This window comes from Pecten maximus, chromosome 4, assembly GCF_902652985.1.
Source record: "Pecten maximus chromosome 4, xPecMax1.1, whole genome shotgun sequence".
Classification (NCBI taxonomy): domain Eukaryota; kingdom Metazoa; phylum Mollusca; class Bivalvia; order Pectinida; family Pectinidae; genus Pecten; species Pecten maximus.
In genome coordinates, this window is record NC_047018.1 from 2,009,211 (window position 1) to 2,031,394 (window position 22,184).

The 22,184-nt window shown below is 39.0% G+C and overlaps 1 protein-coding gene across 1 annotated transcript; it reads left to right on the forward strand.

The window, feature by feature from the left end:
- Positions 1–3,045: 3,045 nt before the first annotated feature.
- On the forward strand, positions 3,046–21,349 carry LOC117324955 (serine/threonine-protein kinase stk11-like). Its single transcript, XM_033880798.1, has 9 exons — positions 3,046–3,483; positions 4,777–4,860; positions 5,676–5,765; positions 6,112–6,244; positions 15,182–15,318; positions 18,432–18,559; positions 18,986–19,043; positions 19,247–19,431; positions 20,229–21,349. Exons 1-9 carry the CDS (start codon positions 3,152–3,154, stop codon positions 20,339–20,341), a joined length of 1,260 nt encoding a protein of 419 aa, XP_033736689.1. The 5' UTR covers positions 3,046–3,151; the 3' UTR covers positions 20,342–21,349.
- Positions 21,350–22,184: the final 835 nt, after the last annotated feature.

Here is a 22,184-nt window from a genome sequence, read left to right on the forward strand (position 1 = left end):
GTGGCCCCCCCCCCCCCCCCCCCCCCCCCCCATCCCCACCCCCACCACCCTTAAATACGCCAGTGATAATGTCACCTCCCTGTCCATTATATTTTACAATGTATTCTCATTTCACCCACAAGTATCCTTCTTTCTCTCCCTTCCCCTATCCTTCCCTTTTCTGTTCTGTTAAGATACTAGAATATAACTATATAATGCTGTTTATCATTAGGCCATTGCCAAGTTTTACATTTGTTTAATTGTATTACGGAGAGGACATTGATAAGTTTTACATATGTTTAATTGTATTACGGAGAGGACATTGATAAGTTTTACATATGTTTAATTGTATTACGGAGAGGACATTGATAAGTTGTGATAATTTGCGTCCAATCCTTGTGTGTATTATTTGCAATAAAACTGATTTAAATTCAATAAATTCAAAGAAATGTGCAATCAAACGTAGAACCAGCACGTACACATACCCCAGTACACAGTGACCGGAGACATTTGTTACACTCTACATGTGTTTGATTTTATCTTGAGTTGACTGCATACAAAGATTTTACTACATTGATCTAAACGTTGCATTTTGTCAAAAGTTCATCTGTAAAATGATAAGCTCCCAACCTTCAGACATCCTCATTAGGAGTGTTACTTAGAATATCTGACAAGAAATTTACGTAGTATCAGATAATATTGAAATCTAATAGTGGAGCATCACATTTTGTAATTAATAAACAATTGGTAGCAACAGTGCAATACTGTATTAGAATTCATAGTAAATAAAGATTGTGTGCGATTTACAGGTCATCTGTTAAGATATAAGAGGTAAACAGTAATATAATGTGTTTAATGTCATCATGTAGTAAAACTTCGAAAGGTACTCACATTATTAAGTAATCAAACTGGTAGATGAAGATTGAATGTGCGATATTTACACATAATGTTCTACTGTTGTTCATCTTTGTTTGAAATTCCCAAATTTAATTTGATATAAAAAAATGAATCCATTTGACTACGACAACAAGTTCTGAAGTTTCTGTTCCATTTAAAAGTTACTCTCCGGTAGCTGAAACATAACTTTTATATAATTTTACCAAAAAGTGGCCTACCATTCGTAACTTCATTTTGATAGGAAAACGTCTAATCTGAGCACTCGAAATTTCAAATACCCAATATTCTGAAGAATAGATACAATATAATTAAAATAAGGCTTGTGATTACCGCTCCACTATGATTCTCTGAAATACAGGTAGAAGTAATGCAGTGTATCGTAGAGGAGGTAAATCACAAGTCTAATTTTAATTATATTGGAATAGATATATCTTATTATTTCTTTTCTTATTGAGAAACATCCCCCAAATATCATGAAACTTCCGGACATTGTGCAATGCCAAGGCAAATTAATTCGCATCTTCGCTAGCCAAAGCTTCTGATTACGTTTCACTCCACGAACGTATGAACTCGTGGAAGTAGTGTTTTTCAGTATGATACAGGGGAGACAATCCAATTACATGTATATACCTCAAAGTAATAGCATACGAGATCTAGACCATACACATAGTATATATTTCTCTCGGTACAACTACGACAGGAAATTCAAATCTATATCTTCGGATCACCAACACATAGTGTATATGATACATTGTGCTAATAAATATATATACTGTATAACTTAATACAACTTAAAGCAATATCTTCTCTCAGAAGAAACTATTTCACTGTGAGATCAGCAAGGATCTGGAATTCTCTGCTGGAAACCGTGATATCTGCCCCTAACACAAACTGTTTTAAGAATAGACGTGATAAATTCTGGGGAAACCAAGACATCATTTATAATTACAGAGCCGATATATCAATATAAACTTTTAAATAGCATTTAATGGAACTGTTTGGTTTGGTTTATTTTGTTTAACGTCCTATTAACAGCTAAGGTCATTTAAGGACGGCCTCCCGTGCGTGCGACATGCATGCGTGTGTTGAGTGCGTATGTGTGTTTTGGGAGGCTGCGGTATGTTCCTGTTAAGTATCCTTGTGATAGGCCGGAACTTTTGCCGATTTATAGTGCTACCTCACTGAAGCATACTGCCGAAGACACCCAGCAGCACACCCCACCCGGTCACATTATACTGACAACGGGCGAACCAGTCGTCCCACTCCTAATATGCTGAGCGCTAAGCAGGAGTAGCAACTGCAATTTTTAAAGACTCTGGTAGGTCTCGGCTAGGGGACAGAACCCAAAGCCTTCCTCACAGGGGCGAACACTCAACTAAAGGCCAAAAGTGAGGCATTGTCAAGGGAGACATTAGGAAGAAGAAAAGTTGTTCAGAAAGAAGAGAAAAGATAAGATCCCAAGTTTAGTCGACTCTTACGATCATGCAATGGGGGCAGCAGGTACAATTCTTACGCCCTACCTGCAGGGCAGTAATAATGGAACTGAACACTTAACTATTTATTATGATTTGTACATACCTTTTTATTATATCATTGTGTATGTATATATATATATTGTATGTTGAGTCCAGTATAGAGGATCAATCAATCCTGATCTGGAAATAAACTTAACTTAACTTAACTTAACTTAGCAACACAAATGACGAAGGAAGACAACTTTTTGTTATAATACAACATCTCCCTAAATTTGAAGTCCGGTTCAATTCAATATACATGTTTGTTGAATGTATATTCCGATTATAATTGAAATCTATATTTGAAGATATATTTAATGCTGGGCTCAATTAATTTTACCCAGGTTTAAACCATAGGTATTTTTGGTATTAGGATCCAATTCAATTGTCCCCGAGTTCAATCAACTGATTCCTATATATAAATGTAGATTCGATGGAATTAATTGACTAAGACTGTGCTAGTAAGCTCATTCTTCACGTCTGTTTGCAGTTCGTAACAAACTGTGTTGTTTGTCAAAAATAACACGATAGCTATACTGTATAGGCCTAAATATAGTTTGTGTCGCACGGCCTACTGTCCCAGCCTGTACAGGCCCATTAGACCTACAAGAATAATCTCCCCTTGTTGATAAAATCGGTGAATCACGTGACTGATGTAGCCTCCATTTGACAAAACAACATGGAGTCTACAGTCCTTAGAGTTAAATTAAAAACATTGTAATGAGTTTTTCGGTGGATAGTTTCGCCTATTTCCAGCAGTTATGGCAGATGAAGACATGGTGCCACAAGCGATGACGCTTGTTGAGGATGATTATCCCCATGTCCATATGGATCCTTTCCTGTCCATCATGGAAGATCCAGATGAAGTGCCATTTATTATCCATCGGGTTGACTCCAACGAAATCGTGTATCAGCCTCGTCGACGGAAAGCTAAACTGATAGGGAAATATCTGGTAGGGGATATGCTAGGCGAAGGGTCATACGGGAAAGTCAAAGAAGCCATTGACACGGAGACGTTATGTCGACGTGCTGTCAAAATCTTAAAAAAGAGGAAATTGAGAAAGATTCCAAATGGAGAACAGAATGTTCAAAGGTGTGTACTTCAGCAGGCCTATTATTGGTCCTAGGTCCTAGAGAGTAGATTATAGCAAAGTCTTACCTGGTGCAATATGTTAATTCAAAATTTGACCACCGATAACATAGTAGGCTGGTGGTATAATATTGTGTAGCAGGCCGGGTTTAATTGTAAATACTGTACATAGTTGTGTAGCAGGCCGGGTTTTAATTGTAAATACTGTACATAGTTGTATGGTCGCCTTCTACTCTAGCTTCTGGCTAGGGGAAATTTCCACCATTCGCTAGCCATTACGGCTTCTGATTACGTTGCAATCCACGAAGCCTTGGCAGATATAGTCGTGTTTAAACCGTCGCCCCCTAGTATCCCAGGGCATCCGATCAAATCACGCTTTACATTCAGGCTTGGTTTTGGAGTAAACAAAAATTGCAGCCCCCAGTACAGATCTACCTTAGCTTGTCGACTATATGTCATGGCATGTTACCTAAAAACAGGGACGTACAATGCAATATTTGGGGAAACATTGGGAGTGTTTGATCATTTGATAGAAGTTATTGATCACATATCTCATCAAAAAGACTCCATGTATGTTTATAAACATCACCAAGGGTTTGTGGAGTGTACTGTAATCAGAAACCTTGGCTAATGAATATGCATTCCATTGAACAGAATTGCTACACAAATTGGAAGGAGTAGGCCTAATAAAAAAAAAAACCTTGCCTGTGCTGGGTTTTTGAAATAAGTGACCTCTCGCTCTCTGAGCGGACATCCTAAGACGTCCCCATACCACTATAGGCTAAAGGAAATTCATGCTAGCTGGAGCTGGAAGGGTGAACTTAAACGTATACTCTCTACTTTTACACTTCTGCCTCCTTGCAAAATTTTGCCTTGAAGACAACCACAACCCAGGTTTTTTTGTTCCAATGAAGCCTCTATATAGCTAGATCTCCTACAGCTTTCACTTGGAGAGATCAACAGCAGTTGTTTGACATTGTCATGATCGCTTTGTTATTCATCAGGTGATCATGCCGTCACAAAATGTTGCTGTGAACTCGCCATCCTTTGCATGAATGTAGCAGCAAAATTTGCTAAAGGAAAATTTAATCATTTTGTATTGCTAAAAGAATTTTTAGCTTTAGCCAATCTAAGGACATTTTTCAGCTACCTCTTGTGTGTAGGCCCTATAATATATGTTTCTGTATTATATAAGGAATGTAGTTGACATTGCCATATATTGACCTGAAACGAAGATAATTTAGAGAGTCAATAATAACATATCAAATGTACTCTAATATATTGTTTATATTGCAGAGAAATACAATTTCTGAAAAGACTTCACCATCGTCATGTTATCAAACTCCTCGACGTTCATGTCAATGATGAGAAGCAGAAGATGTATCCTTTCAACAAAGATATGACATACACTTCCTGTGAGGACCTTCTCTGGGTTTCTTGTGAGAAGACCTTCTTTACGTCTCCTGTAAGGGGAGGGGGGGGGGGGGGGGGGGCTATATAGATTTCCTCGAGCTCCCAGTCCGTCCGTCTCTCAGTCTGTCCACTCAGTTTTCCACACTTTCCTCAACCATGCTTCAAGGTATGTCGGTGAAAGTTGGTATGTAACTACAGTATGAGTAGCTATAGCTACAGATGATCAAGTTTGAGTTTCAGAGTTTTGGGATCAAAGTCACTGTTACTATTTTTAGCAGGGGCCAGTAGGGGGACATGTCATGTTTGTTCTATAAAATCTTCCATATTGAATGCCATATACGTATACATGTATTCAAAATCAACAAAATAGATCCTTTACAGAGTGGTAGATAATTCACGTACATTAAATATGCACCAGTTGCAGGGATTGTTTTTAAATTTTCAGTGCACATCGATTTTTGGGATTTTAATTTTTGAATCCTGGCTATTTGGCTCATGCTAATTCTGTGGGACGTGCTCAAATTTTTATTAGACTATATATATTTCTTAGTATTGAGAGTCTAGACTCATCAAAAGTTTGGAAATAATGTTCTGAACTCATCTGAAAGAATCCTACAAAAGTTACTGATGTATATTGGCAGTGGACTAAAAAGAAGTAAGCTGAGAGAACCTTAGTTTCCAAATCTATTAAAAATGACAGTCTCTGGACATACTGATTAGAGTCACAATTTGAAGTAGTTTGAATTTGGTAAAATGTGCACATGACCTTGACCATCATATAGGTACCTGATTATGGAGTACTGTGTGTGTGAACTCCAGGAGTTGCTAGAGAGCACCAAAGACAAGAAATTCCCTCTCTGCCAGGCACACAAGTAAGTCTTTAGGATTCAAATACTTTGTTTATTGATATGAACTGACTTTAATGCCTGAAGCAAAATCTTGTCATTTGCAAGATAATACCATTTCATCAGCATTAAAAATATTCAGAAATATGAAAGTTTTTAATGTACCATTATCATTGTCATCATCCAAGAATATCTTATGACACTGTAATGTGAAAGTTTCATTGAAATTAAATAACAATGTTTTAATGTTCAATGTAAGCCGATGTCATTATTAAATGTAACTCCTGGGTATGAAATTACCAGTATAGATATGAAAGTAAGATGATTATCTGCTTCATCATAATATCGGGTGTATTCCATTTTCTCTCCCCAGCTATTTTTCTCAGCTGATCGATGGTCTAGAATATTTGCATGGACAGGGTATTGTGCACAAAGACATCAAGCCCAGTAACTTGCTTCTGACCACAGACGAGACGTTGAGGATAACCGACCTAGGAGTGGCAGAGGTAGGATCAGTGTTTACCAGGCTTTACCGGGTATAATGACAGGCTTTACCGGGTATAATGACAGGCTTTACCGGGTATAATGACAGGCTTTACGGGTATAATGACAGGCTTTACCGGGTATAACGACAGGCTTTAACGGGTATAATGACAGGCTTTACCGGGTATAATGACAGGCTTTAACGGGTATAATGATGGGTATATTAGGATTGTTTAACAGGCTTTACCGGGTATAATGACAGGCTTTACCGGGTATAATGACAGGCTTTACCGGGTATAATGATGGTTATATTAGGATCATTGTTTAACAGGCTTTACCGGGTATAATGACAGGCTTTACCAGGTATAATGATGGTTATATTAGGATCACTGTTTACCAGGCTTTACGGGTATAATGACAGGCTTTACCGGGTATAATGACAGGCTTTACCGGGTATAATGATGGGTATGTTAGGATCATTGTTTAACAGGCTTTACCGGGTATAATGATGGGTATATTAGGATCACTGCAGTTTAACAGGCTTTACCGGGTATAATGATGGTTATATTAAGATCATTGTTTAACAGGCTTTACCGGGTATAATGATGGTTATATTAGGATTGTTTAACAGGCTTTACCGGGTATAATGATGGTTATATTAGGATCACTGTTTAACAGGCTTTACTGGGTATAATGATGGTTATATTAGGATCACCGTTTAACAGGCTTTACCGGGTATAATGATGGTTATATTAGGATAATTGTTTAACAGGCTTTACCGGGTATAATGATGGTTATATTAGGATCACTGTTTACCAGGCTTTACCGGGTATAATGATGGTTATATTAGGATTGTTTAACAGGCTTTAACGGGTATAATGATGGTTATATTAGGATAATTGTTTAACAGGCTTTACCGGGTATAATGATGGTTATATTAGGATCACTGTTTACCAGGCTTTACCGGGTATAATGATGGTTATATTAGGATCACTGTTTAACAGGCTTTACCGGTTATAATGATGGGTATATTAGGATCATTGTTTAACAGGCTTTACCGGGTATAATGATGGGTATATTAGGATCACTGCAGTTTAACAGGCTTTACCGGGTATAATGATGGTTATATTAAGATCATTGTTTAACAGGCTTTACCGGGTATAATGATGGTTATATTAGGATTGTTTAACAGGCTTTACCGGGTATAATGATGGTTATATTAGGATCACTGTTTAACAGGCTTTACTGGGTATAATGATGGTTATATTAGGATCACCGTTTAACAGGCTTTACCGGGTATAATGATGGTTATATTAGGATAATTGTTTAACAGGCTTTACCGGGTATAATGATGGTTATATTAGGATCACTGTTTACCAGGCTTTACCGGGTATAATGATGGTTATATTAGGATTGTTTAACAGGCTTTAACGGGTATAATGATGGTTATATTAGGATAATTGTTTAACAGGCTTTACCGGGTATAATGATGGTTATATTAGGATCACTGTTTACCAGGCTTTACCGGGTATAATGATGGTTATATTAGGATCACTGTTTAACAGGCTTTACCGGGTATAATGATGGGTATATTAGGATCATTGTTTAACAGGCTTTACTGGGTATAATGATGGGTATATTAGGATCACTGTTTACCAGGCTTTACCGGGTATAATGATGGTTATATTAGGATAATTGTTTACCAGGCTTTACCGGGTATAATGATGGTTATATTAGGATCATTGTTTAACAGGCTTTACCGGGTATAATGATGGCTATATTAGGACTGTTTAACAGGCTTTACCGGGTATAATGATGGTTATATTAGGATTGTTTAACAGGCTTTACCGGGTATAATGATGGTTATATTAGGATCATTGTTTAACAGGCTTTACCGGGTATAATGATGGTTATATTAGGATTGTTTAACAGGCTTTACCGGGTATAATGATGGTTATATTAGGATCACTGTTTAACAGGCTTTACCGGGTATAATGATGGGTATATTAGGATCATTGTTTAACAGGCTTTACTGGGTATAATGATGGGTATATTAGGATCACTGTTTACCAGGCTTTACCGGGTATAATGATGGTTATATTAGGATAATTGTTTACCAGGCTTTACCGGGTATAATGATGGTTATATTAGGATCATTGTTTAACAGGCTTTACCGGGTATAATGATGGCTATATTAGGACTGTTTAACAGGCTTTACCGGGTATAATGATGGTTATATTAGGATCACTGTTTACCAGGCTTTACCGGGTATAATGATGGTTATATTAGGATCATTGTTTAACAGGCTTTACCGGGTATAATGATGGTTATATTAGGATTGTTTAACAGGCTTTACCGGGTATAATGATGGTTATATTAGGATCACTGTTTAACAGGCTTTACCGGGTATAATGATGGTTATATTAGGATTGTTTAACAGGCTTTACCGGGTATAATGATGGTTATATTAGGATCACTGTTTAACAGGCTTTACCGGGTATAATGATGGTTATATTAGGATCACTGCAGTTTAACAGGCTTTAACAGGTATAATGATGGGTATATTGGGATCACTGTTTAACAGGCTTTACCGGGTATAATGATGGTTATATTAGGATCACTGTTTAACAGGCTTTACCGGGTATAACGATGGTTATATTAGGATCACTGTTTAACAGGCTTTAACGGGTATAATGATGGTTATATTAGGATCATTGTTTAACAGGCTTTACCGGGTATAACGATGGTTATATTAGGATTGTTTAACAGGCTTTACCGGGTATAATGATGGTTATATTAGGATCACTGTTTACCAGGCTTTACTGGGTATAATGATGGGTATATTAGGATCACTGTTTAACAGGCTTTACCGGGTATAATGATGGTTATATTAGGATCACTGTTTAACTGGCTTTACCGGGTATAATGATGGGTATATTAGGATCACTGTTTAACAGGCTTTACCAGGTATAACGATGGTTATTAGCTCACCTGCCCGAAGGGCAAGTGAGCTTATGCCGTGGTGCGGCGTCCGTCGTCCGTCCGTCCGTCCGTCCGTCCGGCCGTCTGTCCGGCCGTCCGGCGTCAACTTTTTCATTCAAACAACTTCTTCTCAATAACCAAAAGGCCAAGGGACTTGATATTGGGCATGTAGCATGCTGGGGTGAAGGGCTACAAAGTTTGTTCAGATAAATGACCTTGGCCTTCATTCAAGGTCACATGGGTCAAATAGGCTATAATCTTCAAACGACTTCTTCTCAATAACCAAGAGGCCCAGGGACTTGATATTGTGCCTGTAGCATGCTTGGGTGATGGGCTACAAAGTTTGTTCAAATAAATGACGTTGACCTTCATTCAAGGTCACATGGGTCAAATAGGCTATAATCTTCAAGCGACCTCTTCTCAATAACCAAGAGGCCAAGGGACTTGATATTGGGCCTGTAGCATGCTGGGGTGAAGGGCTACAAAGTTTGTTCAAATAAATGACCTTGACATTCATTCAAGGTCACATGGGTCAAATAGGCTATAATCTTCTAACGACTTCTTCTCAATTACTAAGAGGCCCAGGGACTTGATATTGGGCCTGTAGCATGCTGGGGTGAAGGGCTACAAAGTTTGTTCAAATAAATGACCTTGACCTTCATTCAAGGTCACATGGGTCAAATAGGCTATAATCTTCAAACGACTTCTTCTCAATAACCAAGAGGCCCAGGGACTTGGTATTTGGTCTGTAGCATGCTGGGGTGAAGGGCTACAAAGTTTGTTCAAATAAATGACGTTGACCTTCATTCAAGGTCACATGGGTCAAATAGGCTATAATCTTCAAAGAACTTCTTCTCAATAACCAAGAGGCCCAGGGACTTGATATTGGGCCTGTAGCATGCTGGGGTGAAGGGCTACAAAATTTGTTCAAATAAATGACCTTGACCTTCATTCAAGGTCACATGGGTCAAATAGGCTATAATCTTCTAACGACTTCTTCTCAATTACTAAGAGGCCCAGGGACTTGATATTGGGCCTGTAGCATGCTGGGGTGAAGGGCTACAAAGTTTGTTCAAATAAATGACCTTGACCTTCATTCAAGGTCACATGGGTCAAATAGGCTATAATCTTCAAACGACTTCTTCTCAATAACCAAGAGGCCCAGGGACTTGATATTGTGCCTGCAGCATGCTGGGGTGAAGGGCTACAAAGTTTGTTCAAATAAATGACCTTGGCCTTCATTCAAGGTCACATGGGTCAAATAGGCTATAATCTTCAAACGACTTCTTCTCAATAACCAAGAGGCCCAGGGACTTGATATTGTGCCTGTAGCATGCTTGGGTGATGGGCTACAAAGTTTGTTCAAATAAATGACGTTGACCTTCATTCAAGGTCACATGGGTCAAATAGGCTATAATCTTCAAGCGACTTCTTCTCAATAACCAAGAGGCCAAGGGACTTGATATTGGGCCTGTAGCATGCTTGGGTGAAGTGCTACAAAGTTTGTTCAAATAAATGACCTTGACCTTCATTCAAGGTCACATGGGTCAAATAGGCTATAATCTTCAAACGACTTCTTCTCAATAACCAAGAGGCCCAGGGACTTGATATTGGGCCTGTAGCATGCTGGGGTGAAGGGCTACAAAGTTTGTTCAAATAAATGACCTTGACCTTCATTCAAGGTCGCATGGGTCAAATAGTCTATAATCTTCAAACGACTTCTTCTCAATAACCAAGAGGCCCAGGGACTTGGTATTTGGTCTGTAGCATGCTGGGGTGAAGGGCTACAAAGTTTGTTCAAATAAATGACGTTGACCTTCATTCAAGGTCACATGGGTCAAATAGGCTATAATCTTCAAAGAACTTCTTCTCAATAACCAAGAGGCCCAGGGACTTGATATTGGGCCTGTAGCATGCTGGGGTGAAGGGCTACAAAATTTGTTCAAATAAATGACCTTGACCTTCATTCAAGGTCACATGGGTCAAATAGGCTATAATCTTCTAACGACTTCTTCTCAATTACTAAGAGGCCCAGGGACTTGATATTGGGCCTGTAGCATGCTGGGGTGAAGGGCTACAAAGTTTGTTCAAATAAATGACCTTGACCTTCATTCAATGTCACATGGGTCAAATAGGCTATAATCTTCAAACGACTTTTTCCCAATAACCAAGAGGCCCAGGGACTTGATATTGAGCCTGTAGCATGCTGGGGTGAAGGGCTACAAAGTTTGTTCAAATAAATGACGTTGACCTTCATTCAAGGTCACATGGGTCAAATAGGCTATAATCTTCAAACGACTTCTTCTCAATAACCAAGAGGCCCAGGGACTTGATATTGTGCCTGCAGCATGCTGGGGTGAAGGGCTACAAAGTTTGTTCAAATAAATGACCTTGGCCTTCATTCAAGGTCACATGGGTCAAATAGGCTATAATCTTCAAACGACTTCTTCTCAATTACTAAGAGGCCCAGGGACTTGATATTGGGCCTGTAGCATGCTCGGGTGAAGGGCTACAAAGTTTGTTCAAATAAATGACCTTGACCTTCATTAAAGGTCACAGGGGTGAAATCGGCTTAAATCTGTAAACAATAATTTTGCGATAGCCAAGAGCCTGCAAGACCTAATATTAGGCCAATAGAATGCTGGAATGAAGGACTAGAAAATCTTTTAATACGAATAAATCTAGCTTACTATGATATTTTAATAAAGAGGTAATCAACATAGTAGAGCCAGGTGAGCGATACAGGCCCATTGGGCCTCTTGTTTACTTCAGTACAATAATGTTTCTCAAGTTTTGTGTGTCTTGTTTATAAGAAATGTTTAGATACTAGCAAGATTCCACTTTTTAACAGGCAAAGATAAAGACACAGGTAAAAATCATGGCAAGCGTTTGTCTTTAGATGGGTGCCCTGGTATACATACTTACATGTCTATTGTAATCAGTCAGCTACACCCAGTCCTCGGTTATTAATAGCATCACGGATTGATTTAAATAATTCTAGAATTATGAATCTGGTTTTTAGCTCACCTGCCCGAAGGGCAAGTGAGCTTATGCCATGGCGCGGTGTCCGGCCGTCGTCCGTCCGGCCGTCGTCTGTCCGGCCGTCTGTCCGGCGTCAACTTTTCCATTCAAGCAACTTCTTCTCAATAACCAAAAGGCCTGTAGCATGCTGGGGTGAAGGGCTACCAAGTTTGTTCAAATGAATGACCTTGCCCTTCATTCAAGGTCACAGGAGTTGAAAAAGCTAAAATCTTTAAACGACTTCTTCTCAATAACCAAGAGTCCCAGGGAGTTGATATTGGGTCTGTAGCATGCTGGGGTGAAGGGCTACCAAGTTTGTTCAAATGAATGACCTTGACCGTCATTCAATGTCACATGGGTCAAATAGGCTATAATCTTCAAACGACTTTTTCCCAATAACCAAGAGGCCCAGGGACTTCATATTGGGCCTGTAGCATGCTGGGGTGAAGGGCTACAAAGTTTGTTCAAATAAATGACCTTGACCTTCATTCAAGGTCACAGGAGTCAAAAAGGCTAAAATCTTTAAACAACTTCTCAATAACCAAGAGTCCCAGGGAGTTGATATTGGGTCTGTAGCATGCTGGGGTGAAGGGCTACCAAGTTTGTTCAAATGAATGACCTTGACTGTCATTCAAGGTCACAGGAGTCAAAAAGGCTAAAATATTTAAACGACTTCTTCTCAATAACCAAGAGTCCCAGAGACCTAATATTTGGCCTGTAGCATGCTGGGGTGAAGGGCTCCCAAGTTTGCTCAAATGAATGACCTTGACCTTCATTCAAGGTCACAGGAGTCAAAAAGGCTAAAATCTTTAAACGACTTCCTCTCAATAACCAAGCGTTCAAGGGAGTTGATATTAGGTCTGTAGCATGCTGGGGTGAAGTGCTACCAACTTTGTTCAAATGAATGACCTTGATCTTTATTCAAGGTCAAAGGGGTCAAAAAGGCTGAAATATTTTAACGACTTCTTCTCAATAACCAAGAGTCCCATGGAGTTGATATTGGGTCTTTAGCATGCTGGGGTGAAGGGCTATGAAGTTTGTTCAAATGAATGACCCTGACTCACATTCAAGGTCACGTCGATCAAGTATGCTTAAATCTTTAAATGACTTTTAGTGAATAGCTTAAGTGCCGAGGGACATTATATTGGTCCTGTAGCATGCTTTCAAATAACTGCAGGATCCATATATGAAAAGATCACTGCATTGCAGGTGAGCGATTCGGGCCCATTGGGCCCTTGTATTAGGATTGTTTAACAGGCTTTACCGGGTATAATGATGGGTATATTAGGATCACTGTTTAACAGGCTTTACCAGGTATAACGATGGTTATATTAGGATTGTTTAACAGGCTTTACCGGGTATAATGATGGGTATATTAGGATCACTGTTTAACAGGCTTTACCGGGTATAATGATGGGTATATTAGGATTGTTTAACAGGCTTTACCGGGTATAATGATGGTTATATTAGGATCACTGTTTAACAGGCTTTACCGGGTATAATGATGGTTATATTAGGATTGTTTAACAGGCTTTACCAGGTATAACGATGGTTATATTAGGATTGTTTAACAGGCTTTACCAGGTATAACGATGGTTATATTAGGATTGTTTAACAGGCTTTACCAGGTATAACGATGGTTATATTAGGATTGTTTAACAGGCTTTACCGGGTATAACGATGGTTATATTAGGATTGTTTAACAGGCTTTACCGGGTATAATGATGGTTATATTAGGATCACTGTTTAACAGGCCTTACTGGGTATTATGACAGGCTTTACCGGGTATAATGATGGTTATATTAGGATTGTTTAACAGGCTTTACCAGGTATAATGATGGTTATATTAGGATTGTTTAACAGGCTTTACCGGGTATAATGATGGGTATATTAGGATTGTTTAACAGGCTTTACCGGGTATAATGATGGTTATATTAGGATTGTTTAACAGGCTTTACCGGGTATAATGATGGGTATATTAGGATTGTTTAACAGGCTTTACCGGGTATAATGATGGTTATATTAGGATCACTGTTTAACAGGCTTTACCGGGTATAATGATGGTTATATTAGGATTGTTTAACAGGCTTTACCAGGTATAGCGATGGTTATATTAGGATTGTTTAACAGGCTTTACCAGGTATAATGATGGTTATATTAGGATTGTTTAACAGGCTTTACCGGGTATAATGATGGGTATATTAGGATTGTTTAACAGGCTTTACCGGGTATAATGATGGTTATATTAGGATTGTTTAACAGGCTTTACCAGGTATAATGATGGTTATATTAGGATTGTTTAACAGGCTTTACCGGGTATAATGATGGGTATATTAGGATTGTTTAACAGGCTTTACCGGGTATAATGATGGTTATATTAGGATTGTTTAACAGGCTTTACCGGGTATAATGATGGTTATATTAGGATCACTGTTTACCAGGCTTTACCGGGTATAGTGATGGTTATATTATATACTAGGGAAGCAGTCTTTATTGTTTAATAATCACCTTGATAACAAACTTTTTTTTTTTTTTTTCTTATCACCTTAATTGATTAGCGAAACTATGACTTATCTTTGCCTGAATAGATAGGTTTGGATCAGTTGTTGGACAGTGAATATAATTAGAAAACTGACATGATGTTGCAAGTTGACAATAAACAAAAAGTAATTTTCAGGGATCCTGAATATAAAGATCTTTTTAGTGTGTCATTCAACACTTGTCTATTTCAACCATATGCCAATTTTTCAACTTTAAATCAGTACCATTTGAATGAATTCGAAGTGCCAAGAATATTTATGAAAAGTGTAAACCATAATTGTGTATGCTTGCATCAGAATGGTGCTGTAAAATAATGTATCAATATGTTTTCATAGTACTTAAACTTGAGTACTGGATTACAGTTCAAATTTTACATGTTATTAAATGAATTATTTGATTTGCGAAATAATTTGCAGAAACTGGATATGTTTGCGGAGGATGATACATGTAGGACGAGCCAAGGATCTCCTGCGTTCCAGCCTCCGGAGATAGCTAATGGCTTGGAGACATTTGTTGGCTTCAAAGTGGATGTTTGGGCTAGTGGTGTTACATTGTATGTCCAATCACCTTTTCTGATTAACCTAGTTAGGTGTATAAATGACCATATCATATGGCTGCTTTCTAGAGCTATACATTTTATGTATATCATGTAGCAAATCTATGTTAATGTATGTGTAGCGGGACTGGACTGGGTCGATCATCGGTGACCAGGTAGCTCAATTGGTAGAGCATCCGGCTAGTGTTCGGAGGTCCCGGGTTTGAACCCCGGTCTGGCCGCTACATTTTCCCCTCTCCTGTTACAAAATTGGCGCCCAACTAAAATACCCACGGTGGTGGTATAAGGGTCTCGTGTGTCTTCGAGGGCGAAGACTTGGAAAAAAGGAGGGAGGTGTGTAGCGGGACTGGACTGGGTCGATCATCGGTGACCAGGTAGCTCAATTGGTAGAGCATCCGGCTAGTGTTCGGAGGTCCCGGGTTTGAACCCCGGTCTGGCCGCTACATTTTCCCCTCTCCTGTTACAAAATTGGTGCCCAACTAAAATACCCACGGTGGTGGTATAAGGGTCTCGTGTGTCTTCGAGGGCGAAGACTTGGAAAAAAGGAGGGAGGTGTGTAGCAGGACTGGACTGGGTCGATCATCGGTGACCAGGTAGCTCAATTGGTAGAGCATCCGGCTAGTGTTCGGAGGTCCCGGGTTCGAACCCCGGTCTGGCCGCTACATTTTCTCCTCTCCTGTTACATATGATACCATATATATATATATCTTGATGATGTCTAGGTGTATGGATGATATATCATAATTCAGTGTTCCAGCTAGGCCTATTTAGCAGAGCACCATGCCCTACCCTAATTTTCAGAATTGTCCCTTGCCCTGCCTTTAAATCCAGTGCCCTGTGTCTTTGGTCTATGTGTTTAGAATATTTCTAAAAAAAACAAACGGGGCATAATTTACTCCACTCCCCTGGCAATAAGACTTAAGTTACTGTCACTAAGGTGGAAAACCACATACACTCACTAATTGTCCCCTTACTTGGGGAGCCAGTCACTAATTGTCCCCTTACTTTGGGAGCCAGTAACTAATTGTCCCCTTACTTGGGGAGCCAGTCACTAATTGTTCCCTTAGTTAGGAAGCCATGTGTAGTCAGTCAATAATTGTCCCCTTAGTTAGGAAGCCATGTGTAGTCGGTCAATAATTGTCCCCTTGCTTGGGAAGCTATGTGTAGTCAGTCAATAAGTGTCCCCTTAGTTAGGAAGCCATGTGTAGCCAGTCACTAATTGTCCCCTTAGTTAGGAAGCCATGTGTAGTCAGTCAATAATTGTCCCCTTAATTGGGAAGCCATATGTAGTCAGTCAATACTTATTCCCTTTAGTTGGGAAGCCATATGTAGTCAGTCTGTAATTGTCCCCTTAATTGGGAAGCCATATGTAGTCAGTCACTAATTGTTCCCTTAGTTGGGAAGCCATGTGTAGTCAGTCAATAAGTGTCCCCTTAGTTGGGAAGCCATGTGTAGTCAGTCAATAAGTGTCCCCTTAGTTGGGAAGCCATGTGTAGTCAGTCAATAATTGTCCCCTTACTTGGGAAGCCATATGTAGTCAGTCAATAATTGTCCCCTTACTTGGGAAGCCATATGTAGTCGGTCAATAATTGTCCCCTTACTTGGGAAGCCATATGTAGTTAGTCAATAAGTGTCCCCTTACTTGGGAAGCCATATGTAGTCAGTCAATAAGTGTCCCCTTACTTGGGAAGCCATATGTAGTCAGTCAATAATTGTCTCCTTACTTGGGAAGCCATATGTAGTCAGTCAATAATTGTCCCCTTACTTGGGAAGCCATATGTAGTCGGTCAATAATTGTCCCCTTACTTGGGAAGCCATATGTAGTTAGTCAATAATTGTCCCCTTAATTGGGAAGCCATATGTAGTCAGTCTGTAATTGTCCCCTTAATTGGGAAGCCATATGTAGTCAGTCAATAATTGTCCCCTTACCTGGGAAGCCATGTGTAGTCGGTCAATAAGTGTCCCCTTACTTGGGAAGCCATATGTAGTCAGTCAATAATTGTCCCCTTACCTGGGAAGCCATATGTAGTCAGTCACTAATTGTCCCCTTAGTTAGGAAGCCATGTGTAGTCAGTCAATAATTGTCCCCTTACTTGGGAAGCCATGTGTAGTCAGTCAATAATTGTCCCCTTACTTGGGAAGCCATGTGTAGTCAGTCAATAGTTGTCCCCTTACTTGGGAAGCCATATGTAGTCAGTCAATAATTGTCCCCTTACCTGGAAAGCCATATGTAGTCAGTCAATAAGTGTCCCCTTACTTGGGGAGCCATATGTAGTCGGTCAATAAGTGTCCCCTTACTTGGGAAGCCATATGTAGTCAGTCAATAATTGTCCCCTTACTTGGGAAGTCATGTGTAGTCGGTCAATAATTGTCCCCTTAATTGGGAAGCCATATGTAGTCAGTCAATAATTGTCCCCTTACTTGGGAAGCCATATGTAGTCGGTCAATAAGTGTCCCCTTACTTGGGAAGCCATATGTAGTCAGTCAATAATTGTCCCCTTACTTGGGAAGTCATGTGTAGTCGGTCAATAATTGTCCCCTTAATTGGGAAGTCATATGTAGTCAGTCTGTAATTGTCCCCTTACCTGGGAAGCCATATGTAGTCGGTCAATAAGTGTCCCCTTACCTGGGAAGCCATATGTAGTCGGTCAATAAGTGTCCCCTTACCTGGGAAGCCATGTGTAGTCGGTCAATAATTGTCCCCTTACCTGGGAAGCCATATGTAGTCAGTCAATAAGTGTCCCCTTACTTGGGAAGCCATGTGTAGTCAGTCAATAAGTGTCCCCTTACCTGGGAAGCCATATGTAGTCAGTCACTAATTGTCCCCTTACCTGGGAAGCCATGTGTAGTTGGTCACTAATTGTCCCCTTACCTGGGAAGCCATGTGTAGTCAGTCAATAATTGTCCCCTTACCTGGGAAGCCATGTGTAGTCAGTCTCTAATATTACATTTTTATCTAATGACATACTAGATATTACATTATTATCTAATGACATACTAGATATTACATTTCTGTAGTGTCAATATTTCTATGTACCTGCTTTTCACTGAACTTTACACCAGTACTACACTGTATATAAATACAGCAAAAAAATATTTTCTCATTTCAGATACAACATGGCTACTGGTCTCTATCCATTTGAGGGTGACAATATTTATAGATTATTTGTAAATATTGGGAAGGGGGTATACACCATTCCAGACACATTAGACTCACTGTTGTCAGGTCTTCTAACAGGTTAGTATAACAAAAGCCAATTATAGTATACATCACCCAGTGTGTAAGCATTCATTGTTCTTATTTCAATAGGAATATTAAAAGGAATTGTTTTGAGTCAGTTATTGAGTTATGAAAATATATGAGTTACAAATATATATACATTGTGGCTTTAAATTTAGTTTATTTCATCTCAGAAAAAGTTACTCTCTTCAAGGTTTTCACCTTGAAATATTTTTTTATTAACGTTTTGATTATATATGATTGGATTTCATTTCACATTTAAGACTGTATATATATGCAATTCAAATAAGTATAATATGCTTTCAACTAATGTTTTCTCTTTCACATTAAGTAAATTTACATTAAATATTTCTGATTCTCGTTTAATATTAGTTGCTCCAGTCATTGTGAATTATATTTTACATTGTACTGTTCTTTTCACAGGCATGCTACAAGTTGAACCTGAGAAGAGGTTGGGCGTACAACAGATAAAAAGACATGAGTAAGTAATATCCTCAAATAAACCCCCTGTGATGATTCAATATGGTAGTATACATAATCTTGGTAGAGCCTCGAGCATGATAATCAGGAATATCATCTTAATCACAACAAGAAGCTAAATCAGGAATATCATCTTAATCACAACAAGAAGCTAGGGAATGATTCTCTACTAATCATTTGTTTCTGTTTGATGTGTTGTTATAGCTGGGTATGTAAGAAGCACACAAGAACACAGGACTACGTCCCGTTTCCCCCGTCCAAGGAGGAGGGCGATGTTTACAGGAGCATGAGTGTAGTACCATATTTAGAGGATCTGCACTGTGGCACGCCCAGTGACGATGAGGAGTATGACGACTCACAGATTTTCTCAGATACTTTTCCCTGTACAAGTAAGGATGTTTTGTTTTTTACGGTCACCTGAGTCAAACTGACCGATATTTCAAAAATCATCTTCTCAAGACCTAGATAAAGCAGACTAATATACACTCAATGGATGGAAGGTTCTTAATGTGCTTCATCAAACTTGTAAATTTCATGGCCACTGGGTGTCGCATTCCCCCTGGGGAGGGGCTAAATTTTACTATAGTTAATGTAGGAAACTCACATATTTTAGCATTGCAACTCAAATGTTTTTCATTCATTACTGTGACACATATACACTTGATAATTAGCATTTTAAAGAATGTTTTACCGCCAAAATTTAGAACTGTCCAAAAATTGCAACTCAAATGCTTTTTTATTCATTACTGCGACATACACTTAATAATTAGCACATCTACAGCATGAGTTGCTGGCTGCAATAGTTATGCAAATATTTGACCTTGACAAAGTTCAAGGTCACAGTAATCAGATGACTTGTCAGAGGATGGGAATCAAGAGAGAAAAACAAGAGAAAACATAGGTATAGCATATGAAATCAACTGTTAGATGGATAACATATCGGAGATCATTTCCCGGATGTAAATCCATGTGTTATGTCAAATTGAACATAGAACCAATAAAGATCATTCAATGGTGGGCGCCAGAATCTCTCTGGGATCTCTTGTTTTGTTAAAATATCGGTATATACGTATTGCAACATAGATTCTGAGTTGGTGAACTCGCCCCCCTAACTCTACTATAAGGTATAGTGACATACAATTGAAGGTGAGCTTTGTACTGAGAACAGAACTCTTTTCTGTTTCAGACTCTGCCAACAACAACGCCCAACCAGTAGGGAAAGAAAACTCCATTCCAGAGCAAAAACACAAGAAGAAGCGAGCCAAGTCTGGGCTGCTGGCCTCTTGTAAACAGTCCTGATTAGTTGCAGTGGATGTCCTTCTTGATTGGTTGAAAATGGTGTGTGCTTTTTCGTGATTTGTCGAAAAAGGCTGAATGGTTCTGTAACAGAAAGGCTGTATGCTATCTTCTGGGGTATTTGAAATGTGCTTGAGTGTGTGTCAACTGCGTGGTATGCATCAGTGCTCGTGTGGGAGGGTCCAAATATTTTTAACTGAGATATCCAAAGCATGAATAGGTGTGAAAATGAGAAAAATTGTGTAAATTGGATGGTCGCAATGATATTACACTTACAAGTGTTATCAGGACGGAATACCCTCAAGTGTGGAAGATTAAAACTGTGTACTAGGAATATGTCATATTCATTTTGTTGTCATCAGGGTCAAATCAACAAATGCCAGGGTAGCTTAGCACTGTATTGTCAGAAATTTACTGCATCTTTCTGAACGTTTTAATTGAACCACAAAATCTTAATTCTACATTTTGATCAAGGCAGGTTTCTTAATCTTTTTGAATAAAGAAGTATTATACCTGGGTTAGCGGTTTACCTGTTAAATACCAGAGCTGCATTGAATGTTGAGTGGAAAAAGTTTTAAAATCTGACACTTACACACTCTGGCAACTGAACAGTTTCTGCTTTTTTTGAAAAGTTAGTGATATATGTAGTAACATTTAAGTTATGACAAAGCCTCTAGTAATCTATTGTGATTTTGAGTCGTCACAAAGCCTCAAGTTATCTATTGTGATAGACATTTGCCCATTGTTGTCAAACATACATCTGTAAACAATTAACTTCTGAAAATCATTCTGAATAAATTTTTATTAAACTTTGCCCGACTCTTCAAAGTCACTGGCAAATCAAAGTTGTGAATTAAATGATGACAATTGAAGTTCATGTGGGTTTTAATGTGATGCACAGGTATATGGTATAGCTTTCTAATGTTAAAAACAAATCGGTAAAACAGTGGTGAGCTAGGCAGGTTTTAGTGGATTTGATCAAAGATGTTTTCTATAAACAGATGTGATCTTTATTAGCCCACCATCATCAGATGGTGGGCTATTCAAATCGCCCTGCGTCCGTGGTCCGTCGTCCGTCCGTCCGTCCGTCCGTCCCTCCGTCCCTCCGTCCCTCCGTCCGTAAACAATTCTTGTTATCGCTATTTCTCAGAAAGTACTGAAGGGATCTTTCTCAAACTTCATATGTAGGTTCCCCTTGGTGCCTAGTTATGCATATTGCATTTTGAGACCAATCAGAAAACAACATGGCCGACAGGCAGCCATCTTGAATTTTAACAATTGAAGTTTGTTATCGCTAATTCTCAGAAAGCACTGAAGGGATCTTTCTCAAATTTCAAATATAGGTTCCCCTTGGTGCCTAGTTATGCATATTGCATTTTGAGACCAATCGGAAAACAACATGGCCGACAGGCAGCCATCTTGGATTTTGACAATTGAAGTTTGTTATCGCTATTTCTCAGAAAATACTGAAGGGATCTTTCTCAACTTTAACATGTAGGTTCCCCTTGATGCTTAGTTATGCATATTGCATTTTGAGACCAATCGGAAAAACAACATGGCCGACAGGCAGCCATCTTGGATTTTGACAATTGAAGGTTGTTATCGCTATTTCGTAGAAAGTACTGAAGGGATTTTTCTCAAATTTCATATGTAGGTTTCCCTTGATGCTTAGTTATGCATATCGCATTTTGAGACTAATCGGAAAACAACATGGCCGACAGGCAGCCATCTTGGATTTTGACAATTGAAGTTTGTTATCGCTATTTCTAAGAAAATAATGAAGGGATCTTCCTAAAATTTCATATGTAGGTTCCCCTCGGTGTTTAGTTATGCATATTGCATTTTG

Coding starts and splice junctions, on each gene's coding strand:
- LOC117324955 (XM_033880798.1), top strand. CDS start 3,152: ATGGCAGATGAAGACATGGTGCCACAAGCGATGACGCTTGTTGAGGAT. Junction 4,861..5,675: donor AATGATGAGAAGCAGAAGAT/GTATCCTTTCAA, acceptor ACCATCATATAG/GTACCTGATTATGGAGTACT. Junction 19,432..20,228: donor AGATACTTTTCCCTGTACAA/GTAAGGATGTTT, acceptor TTTCTGTTTCAG/ACTCTGCCAACAACAACGCC.